The 17,728-nt window shown below is 35.6% G+C and overlaps 1 protein-coding gene across 1 annotated transcript; it reads left to right on the top strand.

Annotated features, from left to right (window-relative positions):
• The first annotated feature begins 647 nt into the window (after positions 1–647).
• LOC127550243 (ovomucoid-like) lies at positions 648–16,406 on the top strand. Its single transcript, XM_051978971.1, has 4 exons — positions 648–775; positions 8,134–8,162; positions 10,828–10,937; positions 16,218–16,406. Exons 1-4 carry the CDS (start codon positions 721–723, stop codon positions 16,261–16,263), a joined length of 240 nt encoding a protein of 79 aa, XP_051834931.1. The 5' UTR covers positions 648–720; the 3' UTR covers positions 16,264–16,406.
• Positions 16,407–17,728: the final 1,322 nt, after the last annotated feature.

Here is a 17,728-nt window from a genome sequence, read left to right as displayed (position 1 = left end):
CAGAATCACACAGGCGGGTTATGTTGTGGGCCAGATTTAAATTTAGATCTTGATTTCAGGTCCAGTTTTCTATCTACTTCAGAAGCCAGATTTCAGACAAGCATACACACAGACACACACAGAAACACAAATACCCTCATATTTAAATACACAAAAAGGATGGAAACAGTGTATGTGGGCAAGAATGAGGGCATCTATAAGAAACAAATTACAAAGGGGAGATTCTAAGAACATATAAAAATACACAGAAGAGAAAGACTGAATAAATGCCCAAACCGAAAAGGAGAGTACACATATATGGGGGAGATTCAGAGGAGGGGATACACAAGGCTGAAGGAGGGAAAGGTTTGGGGTTAAAGGAGGCCATAAATATTTTTCCTTACTAGAATATGGTAGTGAGGGAAGAGGGATTAAGTCACTCACCACTGCCCTGACTACTTACTGCCAGAACAGAATTTGGGGATTATGTGGAACTATTTGGGGAAAGTGGAACTGATTGGCTAAAACCCACATCCATCTCTAGGCAAGGAGACAAGGGGGAAGAGAGCCAAGTTAGGGTTGGTCTGTGATTGGAGACCATCTGAGAGCATGATGTTATTCATCAGGTGGTACCCATGGCCCCTACATAAAACAGCCTCCCAGGTTCTTGGGAACTCAGGGCAGTTACCTCCTCTGGAAATATTTTACTTTCAGCTTCAGCTAGGGTAAAGCAGTCTGATCATGAGACTTTTTGGCACAGTCATGCTGCTCTCCCTGGCTCTGTGCTGCTTCTTGGGTAAGTTTCCTTGCATACACCATCCTCAGAGTGGGGCCCTAACCTTCAGACAACCCCAAAGCCCAGTTTGACTCTGGCTGCACCTAATAAGAGTTTTTAAAAGTTAATGTATAGAAGCTAAATGCTGGTGAAACAATTCAAAGGCTAGAAGCTTTCTCCACAACTATGCTATATGGGAGGGAACAGGAGTTTTATTATCTCTCTTTTACAGAGGAAAAAACAGAGAGAAAGAAAGAGAAAGAGAAGAGAGAGAGAGAGAGAAGAGAGAGAGAGAGAGAGAGAGAGAGAGAGGAAAAAAAAGAGAGACAAAAAGAAAGAGAAAAAGAGACAGAAAGAGAGGGACAGAAAGAGGAAGAGAGAGAGGGAGAAAGCAAGAGAGAGAGAGAGGAGAAGGAGAGGAAGAGAGTGAGAAAGGAAGGGAGGAATGGAGAGGCAGAAAAACAGGTGGACACACAGAGATAGAGACATCTAGGTGGCCCTCTTGAATTCAAGAAGTTCTAAATTCAAATCCTACCTCAGGTACTCATTGGTTCTGTGATATCAAGAAAGTAATTTCATTTCTTTTAACTAATTTTCTTATCTATTGAAGTGGGATAATAATAACATCCTACTCACAAGGAAATTAAGAAGAGATGAGATAAACATGTAAAGAGCTCTGAAAACCTTTAAGTACTAGATAAAGGCTAATTTATTTAACATGGTGTTTTTATTATTTTTATGATTTCATGTGATCCTAATGACTATACAAAGTAAATGTTTTTAGAAATTGCTGCATTTATTTTTACATTGAAGAAAGTGGTATTAAGTGAATGCTGAGTCATACAGCTGGTGACTGTGTCAAGATATGGTCCCAGATCTACTCATCACCAAACCAATAACATTGCATCCATGATCTGTTATTTGTGTTATTTGAGGACAGAATCAAAAATTATCTGAGATGTAGTGAAAATAGCCTTCAATTTAAGGTCTTCAAATCTTGCCTCTGATTATTACCTCTGAGACAAGTTAATTTATCTCTTTGAACCTGTTTCCTGATCAATCTGTAACTTAGAAATAATAATCATTGGTCTAGTAATCTCATGAGAGTGTTGTGAGGAAAGGGCTTTTATTCATACTGAAGTGCTATCTCAATTGTTAACTTTTGAAAAGAATTCTAACAGAATTTTAAAATCTACAGAATTTTACAGAACCACAGGAGTCGAAGATCCTAGAAATCATCAAAACCTAACTTCCTCATTTTTTAAAAATGACAAAAATGAGGAGCAAGGAGGTAATGTGACTTGCCCATGTGCTAAGTGTCTGAGGAGGGATCTGAAGCCATATCTTCTTGACTATTAATATGTAAGGTCACACCAACACTATGGGCTTCAGGGCAGGTGGTTCTGTATGGGTGAGGGAATATACTTAGTGAGAGCTCCTCATACAAATGAAATCACGAGTCTAAACCCCACTCTATAGAAAAAATTCATATAAATATAGAATCTCTGAATCAAAACTTCAGAGGAGATTAGATCCATCCTTTCATGGCCCCAAGCCAAGAATCTTTTCTGTAGATATCCCAGGAAGGAATTACCCAATTTCTGCTTGAAAAATGTCAGTGATGGGGAAGCTAGGTAGAGCAGTGGATAGAGCACTAGCCCTGAAGTCAGGAAGAACTGAGTTCAAATCTAGTTTCAGACACTTAACACTTCCTAGCTGTGTGACCCGAGCAAGTCATTTAACCCCAATTGTCTCAGCAAAAAAGAAAAAAAAAAGAAAAAGTAAAATGCCAATGACAAACTTTTCATTGCTTTCCAATGTTGTTCATTTTATTTTGAGGGGCAGATTTCCTTATTAGAAATCTTTTATATTCAGCCCAAACATGCTTCTTTCCCTATCCCATTCTGCTGTTTGGAGCCAAACCAATTTTTATTGCCATGAATATGATTACACATGATTACAAAGAACTATGAAAATTTCATCAAGAACAGAACATGCTGAATAAAATGCAAACCCTTTTTCAACAGGATAATTAACCTGGTAAGATCAAGAAACTGCTGCAAATACAGACTGTTTTAGATTATAATATGTGATAGAGAATCTCATGCTATTCTTATGTACAAAACATGCAAGAGCGGGAGGGGAAGAGAGCCAAACAAAAGTCACAGAATGACATATTTAGAACTAGAAGGGATCTTAGAGATGATCTATCCAATGCCTTCATTTTACAGATGAGAAAACACATGGTTAGAGAGTCTAAAAGACCTGCCACCCTCCACTCACCCATTGAAGATGGTCAAGCAAGGACAGAAGAATAATTGTTATGTATTTTCTGGGGATTATTCTTGCGTAGGCATTCATTAGATCAGATAGTTTCTGAGGTCTCTCCCAAGGTGAATATCATTTGATTGCATTGCTGAAATGTCTGTTTTTCTCAAGGGTAGACATTTTTGGTTTCTTTAATTTTTTGCCCTGATGTCCAAGATTGATTAGAAGCACAATTTTAGAATTCAAAATGCTGTTTCTCACTTCTAAGATCCAGTGATTTTAGAACTCTAAGATTCCCTGATTTGAGAATTCAAGAACATTATGTGTCTAGAAAATTATATAACTGAAAGTCTCTTTGTCATAGTGGCTGTCCTGGAAAACAGGCTTGGTCTTTTTTTTTTTTTTTTTTTTTTTTTTTTGTCTACAAACATTGTGGCATCATCAGGACAAATATTTGGAAATTTAAAGGAAGAAAATTTAGGCTCGATGAAAGAAAAAAATTCTTAACAATGAAAGCTGTCCAGTAGTGACCTGACATGTCACAGGATGAAGTGGATTTCCCTCCTTGGAGGGATTCAAGCAATAACTAGATGACCATGACCATTTGTCATGTATGTTAATATAGGCATTCTTTTTTGCATACGTCAAAATAAATGTCTGCTAAGCCCCTTTTCAGTTCTCTAATTCTGTGATTCTTTTTCTACAAAGCTACCTAATAATTCCTCTAACTTAAAAAAAAAAAAAAGCCCCTATAGGTCATTCTCACTTATTGTCATTCTCTTTTTTCTTCTTTTTTTCAAACTCCTTGAAAAAACTATTTCCAGATGAAACCCCCTTTCTCATCTCATTTTAATTAATTTAATTAAGCACTGTATAATTTGGATTCCATCCTAATCATTCAAATGAAACAATTTTCTCGAATGTTATCTTTGGTGTCTTACTTGCCATATTGACTTTTCCTTAATCTTTATCCTTCTTAAACTGTTCAGCAAACAAAAGTGTTAACCACTCATTTCTCTCTGCATTTTCAAGGTAGTCTAATTTTCTCTTGGTCCTCTTTGTAGTCCTCTCACTTCTCCTTAGTCTTTTTTGCTAGATTACCATCAATAATATAACCATCAACTTTGGGTTTATCCCCCAAACCCTGGTATTGATCCTCTTCTCCTTTCTGACTATATACTCTCACCTAATCACCTTTTCAGTCCTTGTAAGTTCAATTATCAACTCTAAGGAAAACCATCTGATCTATATATTTGATCTGATCTGAAATACCTCTGATCTGACTTTTGAACTCTAGTTATGTATCACCAACTACCCACCAGTTTTTCCAAATGGATATCCCAGAAATTCATGAGTTCCAAAGAAAGATACTTTACCTTTCCAAAACACATTAACTTTTCAAATATCTCTATTTCTGTCCAAAACAGCACCATCTAGTTACCTGAAATCTCATCTTTGGGGTCACATTTGATTTTTCAGTCTCACTATCCTCATGAATCTAAACCAAATTTTGTCATTTATGCTTCCATAAAACCTCTGTACTGCACTTATAAAGTCACCATCATCACTTAGACCTCTTTTCTCCATCTCTCTAGTCCAAACCCCATCTAGCTGCTAAAATTATTTTCCCATTTCATTTTCTTACTCAAGTAAGTTTTTCAAAGTTTTCAAAGCTCCAGCAGTTTTCAGCTACCTACGTAAAACTCTTTTGTCTTCCATTTACAACTCTTCGCAAGTTGATCTCTCCTTACTTCTGTAATCTTCACATCACTTCCCTCCACACAATCTAGCCATATTGGACTATTTGCTTCTTCTCACACTAGACACTGTTTCCCCATGTCCATTCTTTTGCATTGGCTGTTTATTATGTCTGAAATGTTATTTCACATTTCTATTTCTTAGAACCCCTAGTTTCCTTCAAGACTCAGTCAGAATTTCACATGTTAAACATATATTGTATTACTTGCCTTCTAGGGGAGGGGATAAGGGGAAAAGATGGAAAAAAATTAGAAACACAAGGTTTTGTAAGGTTGAAAACTATATGCATATTTTTGGAAAATAAAAAAAAATAATAAAAAAGAGCCTGTTGTATGTTAGGAAAGATTAAAAACCCTACAGATACAAAGACAAACTGTCTACACTTAAAGAATTTATGTTCAGATGGGGGAAACAATTTATACATAAAGAGGTATAAAAGGACTGATAAATCAAGAGGCAATGTAACCTTACACAACAAGGAATTAATTGCTGAAGAGACCTGTAAATACTTGAGTAAAAAGTGACCAAATAATCTGCCTTTTAAAAGCATTGAAATCCTACCTTTGGTAGGTAGGACAATGAAAAGGGCTTTGGATTACTTTTAATTTGTCCAGAAATTAGAGTTATTTTTATTCCTACTGAGCTACCTTTTTCTGGGAATCATTTTTAAACCCCTGAAAACACAAAACACTAGATAAAAAGGCCATTCTTTTACCAGGGAAAACAAGGGAAATCAGAGCTCAGGTGAAAGTTACTTTGAAATTTCCAGAGACCTTAGATTTCTTTCATATGGATTCTTCTTCTTCCCCTGCCTCTCAAACAATCAATATGTTATTAGATTTTTTTATGAGCTACTATGGGCAAAACACGCATCCTCTAGGAACTATACTTCTAATGATAAGCATTACCACCATTAGCTAGGCCAATTGCTTAGACCATAAGCCCATCTTCCAAGACTTCAAAAGAAACATTAATTGTTTGAAACTCCAATTGTTATTTGATGCCTCAGTGAGTCAATAGAAGAAAGTTTTAATGAAGACAGATAAGAATAATAAATTAGATTTAGATAAAAGCACTGGGGTTTAAGTTTTTCATTTATTATCTGTGTAACTTTCCAGTTTCCTCATCCACAAAATCAGTGGGTTAGATTAAATGGTTCTGAGGTCCTTTCCAGCTCAATGACTATTTTTATTTGGAAATCTTTTTATTTACAACCCCCGAGAGGCAGGTAGCCTAACTGCCATTATTACTACTGTGAGAATTAGGAAACTGAATGTCAGAGAAGAGAACTAACTCTTGTAATATTCCACAAAAGAATTACTTGCAGAGTCAAGATTGAAACTGAGTTCTTAAGGCTCAAATGAACTAATCTTTCCAGTTTTTATATCTGAGGGGAAGACACCAAGAAGAAAACAAGGAATCTGATTAATATGTCACTTATTTCACAAGTCATATAAAAAAGGGGAAGGTAAAATGATCTCTCAGAATTATTTATTTTACTCATATGGAAATACTTAGAGAATGTCAGAGTTAAGTGGGCCTTTGAGATAATGAAACATGTTAGAAATTAAAGAAATCTAAATGATTAGATATGGAAAAAGATTATATAGATGTAGATATAAATATGTATATATATATGCATATATATTCTTGTGTACAGTCATTGGGGGAATTTGTTTTGTGGGACTATGCATATTTATTATATTTTTCTACTTTTTTTCTAAATGAGAGGATGTGAAGAAGAAAAGTTCTATTTCTATTCATTTATTTTTTAGTAGAAAGTGGGCAGGGGATAAGATGCTCTCTATATGACATGACAGATGAAGTCATTGTATCAATAAACTGAAAATAACTCCCAAAAAAGGACAGTTAAAAAGGACATACTTCTGTGTGGAACAGACTTACCACATTTATTCCTTAAGGGTATTACTACTGGCTTAATTCTGAATATTTATGATCAGACAAGGAAAGCAGACTATTTGATTTTATAGACCAAATTAACAGTTTAAAAAAGAAAGTCTAAAATGGCTTTCACACTGTAAATCTAGCTGTCTCAAAGTATAATGGTTCCATAGATAAAAATAGGGAAAGTAGGATTAAGTAGGTTTGGGAGAGAAGGAGATATATTTGATCATGTTAAGATTGAAGATACCTTTGGGATATCCAGAATGAGACAGTCCATGATATAGGATTAGAGCTCAGAAAAAAACATGAGAATTTGCTATGTAGCTTTCTGAATCACCTGCAAAGAGATAATATTGAACCTATGGAAGCTGATCAAGTTAGTAAGAGTGGAAATGTTGGGAGAGAAGAGAGGCCATGACAAATCCCTATGCAAAGTTATCAGAATGAAAAGGCAACAAAATAGATTGTGATGGAACAGAAAGAAGGAAAACCAGGAGAGTAGTGCCATCGAAACTCAGAGATGAGGGAATGCCTGGGATATTGCACTGATCAGCAATGTTGAAAATTTCAGAAAGAGATCAAGATGGATGGGGAATGAGAAAAAAAAAGACATTTAATTTAGCAGATAGGAGATTATTAATAACATTTGAAAGGGTGATGATTATCCAAACAGTGCTCTTGTTTCTATGACTACTCAGTTTTCTTAGCTTGAAATATCCTGCCTTCTATTCTATCTGTAAAAATACCAGTTCCAAAACCACATTGCTCCAAGAAATCTTGGCATTTCCTATTGTACTTATCAGATTTTACATGATATTATATTTATTTGTGTTTGTATCTTTTCTGGTGAAAAGGTCTCTTGCCTTAAATTTTTTACCCCTCTCAAAGCTTCTCCAATATGATAGAATCTTAACAAACCTTGATTAAATCAAAGGAATAATAATATATAATACAATATGTAAAATATGTGACATAAAACATAGAATGTTTTACATTTACATTTACAACACAGAATGTGTTGTAAATGTGACTTTCAAACATTTAAACATCAAATATCAGGAGTAGAAGGAAATCAGAATGGAGAGTAAAATGCAATGATAGAGATTTGTTCAAAGTTACACAGTGATTGATTAGCATAGTGAAGATGAAGTCATGTATCCTTATTCACTGTCAAGGATTTATAAGTGAAATAATTGAAAGAAAAAAATGTATATTTCTTCAATTAACTGGACTTTTGTTTAATTCTGCCACATTTCCTGGGACTGGGGGTATGTGGGAAGATCAATGCAATAGCAGTAGGGAGGCTGCAGAGATATGGAAGATTAGGTGGAGAGGCTGGGGCTATAAGCTGGAGTGTGCTCTGGTTCCCTTATTCTTCTTCCCCAACTCCCAAAGTATATCCACACTGAAAAAAGACAAACTTAACCTTTTTATAATTTGTTTCCTAGATACTGCCCAAGCTCAAGAAATACGAGTGGTAAGAAGAGCTTCTACTTTATCATTTTAACACATCCCCCATGCCATGGTGAAGGGGTCATTGATTCATGCTGTCTATTCAACATCCAGCCCTTAGTAGCACCATTCACCTAAGATCAAAGTTATTGTAACTTGGATAAGTCCTTTTCTCTTTCTGGGTTTCAGCTTCCTTCAGATTTAAATGAAGATATGGTACAAGTTGTTCTCTAATTTTTTATGTTGTGAAATGCCTTCCAAGTCTGATATTTTATATTAGAGGTTTCCTTCAAGCTCTGACATTTTACATTCTGTGCTTGAATATGGAATATTAAATGGAGAGTAAAATGCAGCACTGATATTTTTTGGTCTATGTTCTGACATTGCATCTTTTATATTTTGGGATCCCTTCCAGCTCTGACATTTTGTGTTCTGTGCTTGATATTCCATGTTTTATATTGTCTCTTCCACCTCTGATTCATTGAGTTCTATGCTGTTCTATGTTGTATTTTTTTAGGTCTCCTACAGTTTTGACATTCTATGTTCTGAGCAAGCTTCTAGCTCTAACATTCTGTTTTCTTTGTTTTGAATTCCCTTGGTCTATATTAGCTGTTCTAATATTTTTCCTAGCTCTCCTATTGTGAAACTCAATGACATTGTGAGCAATGAAGTAAGCTTCAATGTTTATTTTCATTCTCTTATCAATGATCATTTTTGTGGGTTTTTTTTGTGATTGTGAAAATCTGCTTGTTGATAAAAAGAACAAAAAATAAAGAAATCGAAAAAAGTAGGAAAAGTTCTCTGAAATGGTTAGGAGCCTTCAATATGGAACCCAGAGCATTTCATAGGGTTTATTTCTATGTATCAGCTTTAAGTGATGAGCTCCAGATTTCTCTCCATTGACAAAGTTTCATATCGATCATAGGATAGCTATCACTCAAGAGTCCCCATTTTTATAATATTTTGCTTTCTCCAATGTGATTGTTGCATATTCTCTTAGTTGAATCTCACAAGTCTTCCAAAGGTTAGAGGAAAGTTAGTGGTATTTCCCCCATATTATTGAAGAGGAAAGTGAAGTCAAAAGAGGGAAATATTGAATATTAGCTCAAAATATTAGCTCTCTATATGAGAATCCATTTACTACAATCCCTTCATATATAGATGGGGAACTAAAGTCTAAGGAGGTTATACTAATGTGATTCTAAGTTATATTAAGAGTGGTATCATCTCCAGAAAAAGAGAAATGATAGTCCTACATTCTATTCTGGTCAGATTCCATCTACAGTATTTTTTATATTACATCATGGCAATATGTATTAGGAAGAGCATTGCTAACTGAAGCAAACAAGGGAAGGATGAGTGAGGCTGGATCATGGAAAGAAGATTATGCCGTATGAAGATTATTTTAAGAAATTGTAAATATTAATCTGAGGAAGAATAATTACTGAAAGAAAGTAGAAGTAAGAATAGTGAAGAATCCTTACAAAGAGGAAATTTTGGCTTGATCTAAGGGGGAAAATTGATAATTAAAACTGTTATAAAGTGAAATACTTGCCTTGGGAGGTAGAGAATTCCCCAGCAATGGAAACATTTTAGCAGAGTGTAGACAAGCCTTTCTGGTAGTTGTAGCAGAGATTCCCTTTTAAAACTATTGGATTATTTCCCTTCTGAGATTTCTTCCAACTTTGAGATCCCATCACTATTATAGAACAGTTACAGATCTGCAAGGATAAAGGGTGATTTCTCACCAAGAATTCCATGGACTAATATGTGGTTGATCATAGGGATACAACGAAAAAAATAAAGTTTTGGCTTCAGAGAACTTATATGCTATTTTAGACAAATAAGTAACTCCAGAATCCACTCAAATGGAATAGAAAGAAACTTCAGAAAAAAGAGTGGCGCTAATAATGAGGGGTCAACAAAGTCCTCATGTAGAAAATCCTACCTTAGTTAAGCCTTGAAGGAAGGTAGAAATGCCACAACAGTGTGAGAAAAGAAAACTTTTCAGGCCCTGAAAGCAAGCTTTGCAAAAATTTAAAGGTTCTGGAAGATATAATGTAGAGTCCAGCGACACCAGATAGATCAGTTTAGAAGTATTGCTCATCAGGAAATATTCCATCGGCAAGGAACTATACTGACCTCATCATGGTGGAATCCATGGGCACAAATTTTTCCCAACTGATTCTTTATGGCAGCCTTGTGAGAGTTTATAGACTTTCCTAAAAGGATCCCTAAACCCAGTAGAGTTATTCACGTCAAGGTTGGATGAATTTTTGTCAGATACATTATAGAGGGGAATTCCTATTAAGGAAGTGACTTGTCTAGTGTTACAGGCTAGTAGGTATCTGAGGCTGGATATACAGTCCAGTCTTCCTGAACCCAAGCCTGGCATTCCATACACTGTGTGCCCCTTAGCTTTTTATAATCATTTGTATGTTATCTCCCTCATTAGACTGTTGATGACAGCCCAGCTATCCACAAGCAATCTTATCTCCCTACTCTTTGATGGCAGAAATTTTTTTCTTTCTTTTTTTTCTTTTTTATATCTTCAGTAGTTAATATATTGCCTGGCATATAGTGTGTATTTGATAAATGTTTGTGGTTGGTATAGCTCCCTCCAAGCTTTAAAGCTGTTAGCAGCTAGGTCTGTGATATAATAGGAAAATCAATCTGTTTTATTATTCTAGGTTAACTGCTCATCAGTGAGGACTGGTATATGCACCAGACAATATGACCCTCTCTGTGGCACTGATGGAAAGACTTATAGTAATAAATGTGTATTCTGTGAGAATACTCGGTAAGTGCTACCCATGACTTTCTTTAAAGATAACATTTTAAAGCTCAATGATTTCATTCCTTAGAAGTAGGAACTTGAGACAATCTTTGAGGCCATTTAGGCCAGGAATTCTTAATTTGGCATCCCTGGGATAGGCCTCTCACAAGGGGTTACTTGAAAAACTTCATCAGGTTCATGAATTTGGAAGGGAAATTTTTTTTCATTTTTATTTCCACTAACTTTAAGGAAACTCAGTAAGCACAAATTAATTTGTTGGAGAAATGGGGAGGATAGTTCAATCACTCAGAGGATTGGGAAAAGTTACCCTTGTACAGTAGATAACAATTGAAAAAAAGACTTGTCCAAGAAATAGAACTATAGAAGGCATTGTTCCAAGCTCCTTCAGTTATGAAAGCAGGTAACCAACTGAAAGGGGAACCTAATCTAGTCCCAAACCTTCATGTGACAAGGACCATGAAGGAGGGGGCACTGACTTGCCTAAGGCTTCCCATTGAATAAGGTACAGATATAGGATTCAACTCTGGGTCTGCTTACACCTAATCCAGTGTTCTTTCTAGTATTTAAAGATACCTTTATTTACTTAGATCTGTCTAAATATGAATAAATTCCACACAATTACTTGGATCAAATCGACAGAGAGAGGAATGAAAATGATATCAATTGCGTCACTACTACAACTATGTCAAAGAAGAGTACAGTGTATAGTAAAGAGTTTTCATAAAAGTTCCCTTGAGTACATTTTATAACATGGAGGGGGGGGGGGGGGGAGAAACAATCCTTGTCTTGGATCTAGGAAATATGAGATCTAGTCATAAGTCAGTTACTAACTTGCTTCATGATCTTGGGCAAGTCATATTCCTCTATAAATCTAGATTTCCTCTTTTGTCAACCAGATGACCTTAAGTGCCCTTTCTAGAACTATCTAGAGACTGAGGTTTGTGTTTTATAATTCCTTTATCAGTAAGTTAGTACATGTTTCCTCAGGAACTGCTTGTGCTCAGGTTAAGGATCTAAGGGCTAGTACAAGGCTTCAAAGTCATGGATCTAAATTCTGATTTCCCTATGTTGTTTGCTCTTTCTTTTTTTTTTTTTTTTAAATTTTATTTTATTTAATAACTTTGTATTGACAGAATCCATGCCAGGATAATTTTTATACAACATTATCCCTTGCAATCGCTTATGTTTCGTTTTTTCCCCTCCCTCCCTCCACCCCCCTCCCCTAGATGGCAAGCAGTCCTATATATGTTACATATGTTGCAGTATATCCTAGATACAATACATATTTGCAGAACTGAACAGTTCTCCCGCTGCACAGGGAGAATTGGATTCAGAAGGTAAAAATAACCCGGGAAGAAAATCAAAAATGCAAATAGTTCACATTCATTTCCCAGTATTCCTTCTTTGGGTGTAACTGTTTCTGTCCATCATTTATCCATTGAAACTCAGTTAAGTCTCTTTGTCATAGAAATCCACTTCCATCAGAATACATCCTCATACAATATCGTTGTCGAAGTGTATAATGATCTCCTGGTTCTGGTCATCTCACTTAGCATCAGTCCATGTAGGTCTCTCCAAGCCTCTCTGTATTCATCCTGCTGGTCATTCCTTACAGAGCAATAATATTCCATAACATTCATATACCACAATTTACCCAGCCATTCTCCAATTGATGGGCATCCATTCATTTTCCAGTTTCTAGCCACTACAAACAGGGCTGCTACAAACATTTTGGCACATACAGGTCCCTTTCCCTTTTTTAGTATCTCTTTGGGGTATAAGCCCAATAGAATCACTCCTGGATCAAAGGATATGCACAGTTTGATAACTTTTTGGGCATAATTCCAGATTGCTCTCCAGAATGGCTGGATTCATTCTGTTGTTTGCTCTTTCAAAGAAGATGATGAATCTCACCAATGAAGTCATGGCATGCAAGTGAATTAGATTTAAGTGAGGGAGGGCTGTGCAAAGTCACCAATCTCACTTTCACCTTCAGAGCCATCTGGGTCCAGTGACCAGATCACTGGAGACATCTTGCCACAATTTGGCAGATTCCTCCTCCTCAAAGTTTCTTGATACTCTTATCTGGAGACCCCAGATATACATACATCTAATATAATAAAAAGAATCAGGAGAATTAAATAACATGCTATATACTCATAGATTTTTTATTGGTTAAACTCCTTTATGCACTTTTAATCTCAGTCAAACTGACTATGTTTTCCTCACTTCAAATTCCATTTACTCCAACCTTTGCATAGGATGGATCCTGAGCTTGGAACAATGCCCTTCTATAGCTCTATTTCTTGGACAAGTCTTTTTTTTTTTTTTTTCAATTGTTATCTACTGTACAAGGTTAACTTTTCCCAATCCTCTGAGTGACTGAACTATCCTCCCCATTTCTCCAACAAATTATTTTGTGCTTACTGAGTATACATTTTGTATTTCACTCAAATAGATTAAACTCCTTGATGACAAGAATTGTTTTATTTATTTATTTTTATCTCTAGGGCCTAGAACACATCAGAAGCATAAGAAATCCTTGTTGTATTGAATTAAATTAAATCTGACTCTTTAAAATGTAGTATATCAGACCTGAAAGTAATCTTATAGAGTATACAGGCCAGCTACTATATTTTAAAGAAGAGGAAACTAAATTCCAGGGAAGATAATTTACTTGCCCAAGTCACAAAAATCATGAGAAAAAGCATTATAATGCAAATAAGACTCACAATTTGTTGTTTACTACTCTTTCCTAAAGACTATCAAATCCTGGCCTCAGTTTCTATCAATGTGTTTCTGGGTAAGTCACTAAATCCTGTTAGCTACAGTTTCAATGTCTTTAAAATAAGCTGGAGAAGGAAATAGCACAACTTTCCAATTGTTCATCCTTCATTCTCAAAGAGGATCAGTATTTTTTACCACAAAAATCTCAAATGGGATCATGAAAGAATCAGACATGATAGAAATGACTGAAGAACAATAACAACAAAGGAGTTCAAAGAAAGGAAATGTCAGTGAGTTGAGAGGAGGAAGGAAGAGGGGAAAAGGGGAGGTTTGAATAATGGATATGATGTGAACCAACTTGAGAAAAGGGGAGAACCTTCCATATTAAAGGAACAACTTGATGAAATGGCCAAGGGTTGGGCCTAGTGAAACTATGAATGCTAAAATGGAGATTGAGGATTGTGATGACCGTGTATTTTAAAATCAGCTGGAGTCAGGAATTCAGGTTAAGGGAAAATCCTCAATCTTTATTCTTTGTGGAGGTGAAGGGGGATGGCGATAGGAATGTGAGCAGCTGGGACATGAACCCCGCCAGCAGTCTCTCTGCCTCTCTCCTTGCTCCTCTCTCTCTCTCCACCCACCAAAGTCATCTCTACATCATTTCCTATGCAACACATCAAATCTTGCAGGGAATGGGTGGAGCCATTCTTTCTCCAAGCATATATTAATAGAGTATCATCCAATTGCTATCTAGCCTCATGTGCTTGGGACCTCAGTGCATAAACCTGAGCTTCAGCCCATTAGAGAGGATTAAGATTTCAATTTCTTCCCTGCATAGGAAAAGTTATTCTAATACTTCCTCTAGCTTTATTCCCTACCAGAAGCCTCATTCTTGGTTACTGGGAGAGATGGAAACTACCTAAGCCTGATATACTATGCTGATCCCAGACTTGTGCTCTCAATGTGAAGGATTTTGAAGAACTCCCATTTTCTGGTGTGACATGGACATTCCAAGGGACTGATAGGTTTAATCCATTTATAAGTCTTGCTCAAGGTGAACTTGGAACCATTTGGTAGTTTTCCCATGGTCTAGCTAAATTGTTGACATGGATTTCCAATTTCATCTTCATTGATGAGGGGGACAAACAAAAATAAGATCACCTTAATTTTTAAAAATCCCCCAGGTTTCAAGGTAAAATTAACAACTCAAAAAATATAGAATGTCAGAGCTGGAAATGCACTTAGAACATAGAGCTTAAAATGTACCTATACCTTAAACACACATTTTCCTTTTGACAGGACTCTCTAGGGAAATTAAAGATTCTTAATTTCTTTTGTGGCATATATCCCTTTGACAGTCTAGTAACACTTTCTCAGAATCATGTTTCTAGAGACATAAAACAAAAAATAGGATTACAAATGAAGTGGAAATAATGAAATATGAAAAGAAAATAGTTCACAGACTCAAGATTAAGAACTCTTTACCAGACTTTTTTTGACTAGTCTGATTGTTAAAATTCAGAGCCATAAAAAGTAATGATTTGTTATGCATCAAAAGTAATTTATAGTCCCTAAGCAAATTTGATTTTATTGATGTTCGATGTTAAGTTTTAAATATATATTTTTATTTTTTTAAAGACTTGATAATAGACAGGGAAGAAACAATATTTAAGATGATTAAGCTGAAGGGGACCTGGATCCTAGCATAACAGTGGATTTAATTTATATGGGAAGTAGAAATTCTGGGGGAAGAGAGAATAGGAAGAATGGAGGGACTCTGAGGCATGTCAAAACAATAATGGCCTACTTTTACATAGTACCTCCAACATGTCAGGTAATGTGTTAAGCACTTTATGATCATTACCTCATTTGATCCCTACAAGAACTTTGGGAGGAAAGTGTTATGAACATTCATTTTAAGATGAGGAAACAGAGGCAAACAAATTAAGTCACTTGTATAATGTTACATGGCTGGTGACTGAGGTTGAATTTGAACTCAGGTCTCCCAAACTCTCTGCTCCATACTTTTATCTTCTATACCCCTTAGCTGCACTTGATCTTATCTAGAGGACAAAGATCAACAGTAATGATACTGTTTGAAAACTCCCATATATGTTTAATCTAGGGAACAGAAAATGAAAAGTGGTGTGGAGAAAAGCACAAGAGAGAAGATATTAATCACTGTTTCTTTGTATTGAAAGGCTTGTTGAGGTGAAGAAGGAAAAATGTGTTTTGTTCTGCTTCACTCCAAAAAAAGGAAACAAAAGCAATGAGGAGACATTGTCAAGAGATTAATTTTGGTTCAAAACAAAGGTTTCTAAAAGAAAACAAATCTGATGGTCTATGAAATAGATGATATTTTGATTCTCTTGTTTTCTAAGATCAGATTTTACATTCTGTGTTTTAAGTTTCCTTCTATCTTGTTCTTGACCTAATGTTCTATTTTGTTCTTGAACTATTAATGACATTTTGGGCAGAGTTTTCATTCCCACTTCAAGGTCTTGATTTTTGTAGTTGTAGTGACTCATAGTGGTCTATCTTTTCATTTCTTTACAGAGGGAAAAAACCTCCTATCCGGCTCAAAAAACTGGGGAAATGCTAAGGAACCAAAATATCCTGGAGTACCCAGAAGCCAACCTGCTTCTTAAATAAATCCATGAGATTGATTCTTGTTACAAATTTATGTGATCTCTCTTGAAAAGTATTTTGCAGAAATAAAGTGTGGCATTATGTATACATATAAAATACTGGTCTCTGGGTCAGTGCAAAACCTTCTCTCTGTCTCCCCCTATTGTCTGTGTGGATTCAAGCTCTGAAATATTTCATGTCTTTCAGTGCTCCCTACATAGGAGAAATATCCCCAGAGTCATGCAGCCAGGTAATGAGTGAGCTAGGGTTAGAATACAGTTCTTCTTATTGCCAAACCAAAGCTCTTTACCCAGCATTTATATTATCTTTCAAAGTCTTGGCCTGCAGGATGGGAAGATCACAGGATCCTATTAGTCTGGAATAGAAATAGCCTTCATAGACCATTTATTCAAATCTCTTTATTTTATCTTAAGTAGTCATTCTACAATTGGAAGATGAGATAGATTCAGTGATTTGCCCAAGACCACACAGCTAATACATAAAGATGAAATTCAAACTCTGATTGTCTATCTCTAAATTCATTGATCTTTTCATTATCCCTGTTAATGACGTTATGATAGAAAGAATATAAGAGGAGTCAGAGTTCAGATCTGGCTCTAGACGCACACTAGCTCTGTGACTCTGGGAGATCATTTACTCCTGTCTGTCTCAGTTTTCTCATCTTTATAATGAGCTGGAGAAGGAAATGGCCTGCCAAGAAAACCCCAAAAGAGGTTATAAAACATCTGACACAACTAAAATGACTCAATAACAACAACAATCACAATAAATGTTGTTCATTTGCATTTTGTTTTCTTATTCATTTTTTTCCTTTTTTATCTGATCTTTCTTATGCAGCAAGATAATTGTACAAATATGTTTACATATATTGGATTACTTGCCATCTAGAGAAGGGGTTGAGGGGAAGGAGGGAAAATTTGGAACACAAGGCTATGCAAGGATCAGTGTGAAAAATCATCCATGCATATGTTTTGAAAATAAAAAGTTTAATTAAAAAAAAAAAGATAGACTCAACCAGTCTGAAAGAGAATCCAAAGTGAAAACTCCAAGGAATATTGTAACAAAATTTCAGAATTATCAGATTAAAGAGAAAATACTGCCAAAAGGAAACAATTCAAATATCAAGGACCCACAATCAGGATTACTCAGGACCTAGCAGCTTCCACTTTAAAGGATAGAAGGGCCTGGGATGTAATATTCTGGATGGCAAATGAGCTTGCATTGTAGCCAAGAATCAATTATCCAGCAAAATTAAGCATCATCTTTCAGGGAAAAAGATAGACATTTAATTAAATAGACAATTTTTATTTATTTTGATTAAAAAAAACAATAACAGAGCTGAACATATAAATAGATAATAAGAGAAGAAAAAAACCCTCTTTTTGAGAAAGATTAAAAGTATACATCACTTTATAGAA

Source organism: Antechinus flavipes, chromosome 2, assembly GCF_016432865.1.
Source record: "Antechinus flavipes isolate AdamAnt ecotype Samford, QLD, Australia chromosome 2, AdamAnt_v2, whole genome shotgun sequence".
NCBI lineage: Eukaryota > Metazoa > Chordata > Mammalia > Dasyuromorphia > Dasyuridae > Antechinus > Antechinus flavipes.
Note: the sequence above shows the minus strand (reverse complement) of the source record. Positions and strands in the feature narration are given on the sequence as shown.